The 8,547-nt window shown below is 40.4% G+C and overlaps 1 protein-coding gene across 2 annotated transcripts; it reads left to right on the forward strand.

The window, feature by feature from the left end:
• The first annotated feature begins 1,650 nt into the window (after nt 1-1,650).
• LOC102708360 (purple acid phosphatase 23) lies at nt 1,651-4,803 on the forward strand. 2 transcript variants are annotated; one of them, XM_040526893.1, is made up of 6 exons: nt 1,651-2,567; nt 2,968-3,191; nt 3,414-3,604; nt 3,742-4,023; nt 4,131-4,285; nt 4,367-4,803. In XM_040526893.1, exons 1-6 carry the CDS (start codon nt 1,732-1,734, stop codon nt 4,527-4,529), a joined length of 1,851 nt encoding a protein of 616 aa, XP_040382827.1. In that variant the 5' UTR covers nt 1,651-1,731; the 3' UTR covers nt 4,530-4,803. The 2 variants fall into 2 exon arrangements, with proteins under 2 accessions (XP_040382827.1, XP_015695787.2); XM_015840301.2 differs by having other exon boundaries at nt 4,131-4,263; nt 4,367-4,489.
• Nucleotides 4,804-8,547: the final 3,744 nt, after the last annotated feature.

An 8,547-nucleotide genomic window follows, 5' to 3' on the forward strand; every position in this document is an offset into this window, starting at 1 on the left:
GTATTTATGGACAGAATAAAATATGTTCATAGAAAGTTTCAAAAGTATGTTATTACGGTAAACGATAGTTCGAATAAGTATTTATGAACAGGACTATAATACAAATATGTGCGTAGAAAATTTTGTTAGTATGTCAAACGATGGTTGAAATAAAGAACAGAGAGCATGTGCGTAAGCTTAACTACACGTGACGTACGTGGTCCATGCGCGCCTTAATTAATTCATTGTGCCTAACACCACGGACATTCCTGTGTTTGTCAATATCGATACACAACACATCGTGATATCATAAGTTTCTATATATTGGAGTACTGTTCGTATATATCAAATGTAGTAATACCTTTAGCTGTCAAATCGTTTTGGTAGTATGAGTGTGGGAATATTAGGATTATGATGTTACGTAGTCGTAGAATCCTTATCATCGACGTGGTATCGTCGCATCTACATTAATAAAACCAATAGTATAGCATTATATTGATAAATATTTTTATGGTGCTATATTCTACATTTTTATTCTCTATTTTTCGGATAAAATAGCTTCGTATAATTTATATAAATATATAAGTAAACTTGAAAAATCTCATAAGATCGCAATCTACGATAGAATTCTATCAGCCGGTACTACCCAAACAACAATTAACAATAGTGCGTAGGATCCTGATTCTAACAACTTACGCCACCATCCTTTCACTTTATTTAACCTTATACACCAAAATTTAAATTTTTAAATTTAATTTTAAAGTTGATTTTGTGATTTTTCTCAACGTAGTTTACTTTTCACCATTGACTTTTAGATCACTATGAACAAACATATAAAAATTTAATTTATAAATATGTTATTTGATTTTTCCCTTAAAAATAAAAGATCACCCTATTTCTCTCTATTTTAGGTTATAAAATATTTTTGTTTATCGAAATTCATGTATGAAGCTTTATTTTATATATGTATTGTTCTTATTGATCTATATAGAGAGATTCATTAGTAATGCCTCTGTTCTATATTATAAGTTTTTATGAGTTTATCAAGATTCATCCACCTATCCATATATATGATTTTATATGCGTATAAGTTTATTAGCACACATATAAATCTAGCTAAGATCAAAAAGTCTTATAATATATAACGGATGTAATACTGTACAAATATACCAAAAAAAACTAAAACATCTTACAACGTATAATCAAGCTACTCCCCCGTTAGGCATAACTACTCTTTTACGTACGAGTAAAGTACATGCCCGATTCTTAAACTTATGGCGCGGTACCACGTAACATAAGGCATGCATGCAAACATATATTAACTAACACATATCTTCTCCCTAAATTTAATTTTTAAAAAATTCTTCATCATCAAGAGTTCAAAACATCGAAACACATTGCATGTGTACAAGCATCTAGATAATCTAAACTATTAGGTGGTTTTAACTTTTTTTGGTTTTTATGTTAATGATAGTTGCGTTTGAGCGTTGGATATAGAGTGAGTAACAGCGATCGCTAGACAGGCACTGCTGATGCGATCTGTTGCACCAAATCATCAATTTCTTTGCTTGCAAGTGCAACCCCATCTCATTGAAAACAAAGCAATCCCAAGGAATATCCACTATAATATCCGCCCCTAATCATATCATTTTCTAGGTAAGTAAGCTAAGGTACTTGTCGTCGCTCGATCGACGGCCATGCACGCGTACGACTAGGCACGCACGCCGGCACGCGCGCGCTACCCTACCTGCCATGGCCGGGCTACTCCTCGTGGGGGTCTTGCTGGTACTAGGGTCCCGCCCCCGGCTCGCCGGTGGCGTGGGCAGCGGCGGCATTCCGACGACGCTGGACGGGCCGTTCGCGCCGGTGACGCGGGCGTTCGACGGCGCGCTCCGGCAGGGCAGCGACGACGTGCCGCTCTCCGACCCGCGCCTGGCGCCGCGTGGCCTCCCGCCGGCGGGGCCCGAGCAGATCGCGCTCGCCGCCTCCGCCGACGCCACCTCGGTCTGGGTGTCGTGGGTCACCGGCGTGGCGCAGGTCGGGTCCAACCTCGTCCCGCTCGACCCGTCCACCGCCCGCAGCGAGGTCTGGTACGGCGAGAGGCCCTGCCCCGTCGCCGCCGGCGACGTCTCCGGCTACCCGCACGTGGCGAGGGGGAAGGCGGAGGTGTACAGCCAGCTCTACCCCTACCCGGGCCTCCTCAACTACACCTCGGGAGTTATCCACCACGTCCGCCTCCGCGGCCTCAGGCCGGCCACGCGCTACTACTACCGCTGCGGCGACAGCTCCGTCCACGGCGGCGCGGGCCTCAGCGACGAGCACTCCTTCGAGACGCTCCCCTCCGCCGCGGCGGGCGCGTACCCGCGCCGGGTGGCCGTGGTCGGGGACCTGGGGCTCACCGGCAACTCCACCTCCACCGTCGAACACCTCGCCCGGAACGACCCGTCGCTGGTGGTCATGGTCGGCGACATGACCTACGCCAACCAGTACCGCACCACCGGCGGCAGAGGCGTCCCCTGCTTCTCCTGCTCCTTCCCGGATGCGCCGCTCCGGGAGTCCTACCAGCCGCGATGGGATGGCTGGGGAAGGTAACCTAGTAATTGGGGGAGAACAAGTTCCAAATTCAGTTCCATTTGTTTATTTGGCCCTGAGTTTCGAACAAAAAAACGTCCAAAACCCAAACAAATTAAGTTCGGATTTCGTGTCACCATGTGCATCTAGTAGACCGGAAGTTGCTTTCATTACTTAAAAAATCAATTAAAAATGCTGCGATTTCTTTTGGTCCGGTAAATTAAGCTCTGACTTTTGTAGAATTTGCAAGCAACTTGGTGGAATTTTGTAGTTTATTATACACACAATGGAGCAGTTATAAAGGAAACAAGAGGTTTTGACAAATTTCAAACAAGAAAAAAAAAGGGTAAATTTACCTTGGATCCTGCTGATATGAAAGTATATATAACTGCATTGTGAACATCTGTATGGATTCAGATTCATGGAGTCACTCACATCAAGGATCCCAATGATGGTTATCGAAGGTAACCATGAAATCGAGCCACAAGGTCATGGTGGCGCAGTGACCTTTGCATCCTACTTGGCAAGATTCGCTGTTCCGTCGGAGGAGTCTGGCTCTAACTCGAAGTTCTACTATTCATTCAATGCCGGTGGAATCCATTTCATCATGCTCGGTGCCTACGTCGACTACAACCAGACAGGTAACCCATTTGTCATGAGTGATGGCCGGATTATTCTATCGATGGATTGATCCACACGGTAAAGCATTGTATCATCTATCAGCAATGTATTGTTCGTAATTGATACAAGAAGATTTTCTCAGTGTGCCAAGTTTCAAAAAGAATAAAATGTGTCAAGTTTTTCAGTGTATCATGTATTAATTGTTTAACTGTGGTAACATTGGGTACTTACATTGTTCATAGGAGCTCAGTACTCATGGTTGCAGAAGGATTTGCGAAAGGTTGATCGACGAGTCACCCCTTGGGTTGTGGCAGCTTGGCATCCACCCTGGTATAATAGCTATTCCTCACACTACCAGGAATTTGAGTGCATGAGGCAATCAATGGAGGGGCTCCTGTACCAACATGGTGTGGACATTGTCTTCTCAGGGCATGTAAGAACAAACATTTTGAGAAAAGTTTGATTCGAACAGAACTACTTCCTCAACTCGAAGCTAGAGCTTTTCCTACTCTTGACATTTGATTCATGATATAATATAGATTTTTATGATCACACATTTGAATTCTACAGGTACATGCATATGAGAGGATGAACCGGGTGTTCAACTACGCATTGGATCCCTGTGGACCGGTTTACATAACCATTGGCGATGGAGGGAACATTGAGAAAATCGACATCGATCATGCCGATGACCCTGGAAAGTGTCCCGGTCCCAGTGACAACCACCCTGAATTTGGTGCAGTCTGCCATCTGAACTTCACTTCAGGCCCTGCCAAGGGCATGTTTTGCTGGGATAGACAGCCGGAATGGAGCGCGTTTAGGGAGAGCAGTTTCGGTCATGGTATACTAGAGGTTTACTTCTTCCTCTCTTCACTCTGTTTCTGAGAGCTTCAGCTGATATGTTCATTGCAACAGGGAATGTACTCCAAATTTAACAGTTCTTATGTGCATGAGTGCAGGTGGTTAATTCTACGTATGCATTGTGGACCTGGCACCGTAACCAGGATGCATATGGAGAAGACAGCGTTGGGGATCAAATCTATATAGTTCGGCAACCGGACAAGTGCTCATTGCAGCAGACTACCACTACGAGTGCGTCGTCGGATAACACCTGGTGATTTCAGTTGATGATGGATTTAGTTCGTTAACACGTTAATTTCTTTGTGTCATTTTAACATTTTTTTTTACTGAACAGTCCCTCGGAAGGAAAATGCGCTTCTCCTATGAGTAACAGCAGCAGATCCGGTGCACCGAAAGTTATTAGAAGTGGTGGCTATCTCCTGTGGAATGCTTCTGTAGTCATATGGATGGTCTTGTTCAGCTTCGTCTTCAGGGGAGATGCTTGCTCCCATTCATAACCTGGATTGGTCACAGCTGCATCAGGCAACATGTACCATATTCTCTTGGATTGTGAAGTGGCAAAGCTGACAGACTGGTTGTGTGCAGTGTAGGGGTTCATAATCATTACTACTATTGTTTGTTCATATACGCAATCAGTGAAATGGCAGAGAGAGCACCAATCGATATAGAGCGTGGACCTAGCATGCGGGTGGTGGGCCCTCAAGCCGAGGGCTAGTCCTAACTTTCCGGTGCTTGAGCAAATCTAACAATATAATCTCTTATCCTGCTGTACGATGATAATAATAATAATATATATACTTTATATATATATATAATATTATTGTAAACATTTAAATTACATTTATTATTTATATAAAAAATTGTACAATTTACCTTAAAATTTTGGAAGTGGGGGCCCTGTGATTCGTGGGCCTAGAGTGGCCGCACCACTTGCCCCCCTCTATGGCCGTTCATGCATGAGCCATTCATATCCTGTTAAAACCATATAAGCCCTCGTGAAGCTCTCTCAAATTCTATATCAAAGATCAATGCAAAAGGGTGTTGAAGCTCTTTATCTGATTTGTTTATACCCATATAATATCATTTACCGGATCCATAGATATATATTAGTTTTTGTGATACTAATGGAATACAATCCGGCCTTACATATGAAGATGTACCAGGCCACATGGTAGTTCCAGTTATGCATCAACTTATGAAATTTTTCCCCGCTTTATTTTCTCGTTATGTTTTTTCTAATTTCTAAAGTTTTTTGTCATGAACTTCTAGACGTTTATCTTATTTAAAATATACTCGCACCATATCGTACTGTAGATTTTATGTTGTTGTCGAGATTAATTCATTAACTAATACATATGGTTTCTATATATGTTTAGATTTATAAACATTCATATTCATATGTATGCAGGGAATATCAGAAAGTATTGCATTGTAAAATAGGTGGAATACATATTTATTATTTATTTTGTTTTGATCTGTTATATATTACTTTTAATTTTTACAAATAAAAAGTCAACAGAGTGAAAAATGCTAAAAACCGGAGGAAGTATTACTGTTGGCGATGCACACGTACCGGTGCAACTAACTCTATACAACCTAAAATGAACCAAATGCCCCTACGTGGGTTTGGTTTTTAGATAATGGATAATCCAGCTTTGATTTTAAAAGAAGCTACAACCATTTGTTACAGTTTGAGCTTCATACATAAGAGCAACACTAGATCGATCAAATCTCTAGACAATGGACTCTAAACATAAACAAATCAGAGGATAACAAATCGAGAAGAAATCCTGTTGCTAAATCTCCCGCATTTGTTTTGCTTGTTTGAAAGAACAATCTAGAGATTACTGTTGTATACTTGTAATATAACCCCATTAGATGCCAACTTCGAAATCATGCCGTCACTATCATTTCAAGTAAAAATTGTCTATAGTGCCCGTGTTTTTAGCCAAATTATTTCTGGGTTAGCGTGCGTATGCTTTTAAAACTGCTGGACTGTTTTTTAAAAAAGTCTTTAAATAGAAATTTGTCATCTTATTAGTAATTAATTTATTTTATAATCTTCACTATTAAAAACTATAAAATAGAATTAGATAATATTTTATCTTTTAGCAATATAAAGGATATATACACCCGTGGTATTCGTTTGGTGAAGTGAACCAGCGAAGTCATCAAAGGTGGAGGAACTGTGGCCAGAGGCACCGACCGAACCAAGTCAGGATTCTCTGCAGCAGTATTGTATGTGCAGTACTGGATCCCATTTGGACCGAACCACTGGTAGCTGGCCAACGTTACCGTCAGATCGGAATCATGGTGTTCTTTGGTGTTGTTGTCATAGGAATTCAGAAAACCACAGTTTGACACTCCACTTTGACGACGGAAATACTACCAGCTGTACTTCATTGGAAATGGAGAATCCTTCGGGAACATAAAAGACCATTCTTAACGTAAGTTTTATTAACACGATTATTTAGAGTAATATGTCATCTAAAAATATTTAGAATTAGAATACAACACCCCTCTCTCAATGCATGTATTAACACGATTATTTAGAGTAATATGTCATCTAAAAATATTTAGAATTAGAATACAACACCCCTCTCTCAATGCATGTTTTCATCTATCGTTGTTTTCTAGGTTACATGCAATACACAAGCTGTCTAAATAACTATCCATATAAGGTTTGTCTCCATAAAACTCATTTCACATCTCTCTTCATTAATATGTTATCACATCATCAAAAATATCTATATGGCAACCTATTTATTGTTCATAAATCTCTAGCTGAGACGGGTCTAATATGTATGGATTTTTCAGGGAGAAAAAAAAAGAATGTGACCGTAAACGAATTTTCGCCTCAAGTAGTTGTTGACCAGAGACCTGATGACAGCCAAGAAGCTGACGATATACTCCCTTAATCCACAGAGTTTTTTTTTGAAGATGCCACTAATATGTGCTTCAACGACTAATTATGTGCTAATTATTTAGGGAAGATCTCAAAACTAATATACATCAATCATTTGTGGATAGAGATAGTAATTATATATCATTTTAAGTATCGGTACCAACCGACATCTTACTGCAACCAAAGTGACTTTTGAAGATGACGCGACGTGAAGATTACGTACATGTGGATGCGGACGAATCATTGGTCCTGTAAAAAAATGATCTAAATTGTCGAAAATATGATCACATTGTGACATATTTTAATTCAAAATAGTAGAACAATATGCATGACGTTTATATGGAATAATCTAAAACATAGGAATAGAACATCTAGCTTAATCTGTAATAATGATAAACATCTGGTTCTAAAGATTAATATGTCATCGACATATAGACACAAGATTACTCCCTCCTCCACCATAGCGAAAGTACACATTTGTCAGCTTCATTCACAACAAAGCCAACATATGTGAGTGTTGTGTCAAACTTCTCATGTCATTGCTTAGGTGCTTGCTTGAGGCTATACAAGGATTTCAACAATTTACACACCATTCCCTCTTGACCTTCTAGAACATAGCCATCTGGTTGATCCATATAGATCTCCTCCTCTAGCTCTCTGTTTAGGAAAGTTGTCTTAACATCTATCTGATGGACGAGAAGACCATGAGAGGCTGCCAGAGCTAACAGTACCCTAATCGTGGTCAAGCGAGTAACTAGTGAGTAAGTATCAAAAAAATCCTCGCCTTTCTTCTAGGTATAACCCTTGGCCACAAGCCTTGCCTTGTACTTTTCAATTGTACCATCAGGCCTAAACTTTTTCTTGAAAACCCATTGGCATCCAACAGGCTTGCACCCATATGGACGCTCAATGACTTCCCAAGTACCGTTAGACATAATAGAATTCATCTCACTACGTACCGCTTCCTTCCAATAGTCAGCGTTAGAAGATGAATATGTCTCTTCTATGGTTCTTGGAGTATCATCTATGAGATATATAATGTAGTCATCTCCAAAACATTTTGCAATCCTTTGTCTATTACTCTTTTGAGTATCTACAGTGTTATTCTCCTCGGGATTTTTCTCAATAGTTTGATCATCGTGTTCTATCGATTCAAAGTGCTCATGGGATGTAATAGGTTCTTGACTAGAGGTGCTAGTTGTACTCATCATGGGAAATTCCCTCTAGAAAAATGTAGCGTCTCTGGACTCAAAAATTGTACCTACACACATGTTTGGTACACCAGAGTTTACTAATAAGAATATATAACCCACGTTGTGGATAACATAATCAAGAAATACATAGTCAACGGTTTTTGGTCCAAGTTTTCCCTTTTTGACTATAGGTACATTTACCTTTGCCAAACAGCCCCATGTGCATAGGTAGGAGATATTTAGCTTCTTCTTTTCCTATTCCTCGAATGGTGTTACTTTCTTATGTTTCATTAGAATTTTATTCAGGACATGCCAAGCAGTCAAAATTGCCCCACCCCACCATTCCTTAGATAGTCCTGCGGTATCTAACATGGCATTCACTATCTCAGTTAGAGCGCAGTTCTTTCTTTTGGCTAC

The sequence above is a fragment of the Oryza brachyantha genome, chromosome 8, assembly GCF_000231095.2.
Source record: "Oryza brachyantha chromosome 8, ObraRS2, whole genome shotgun sequence".
NCBI lineage: Eukaryota > Viridiplantae > Streptophyta > Magnoliopsida > Poales > Poaceae > Oryza > Oryza brachyantha.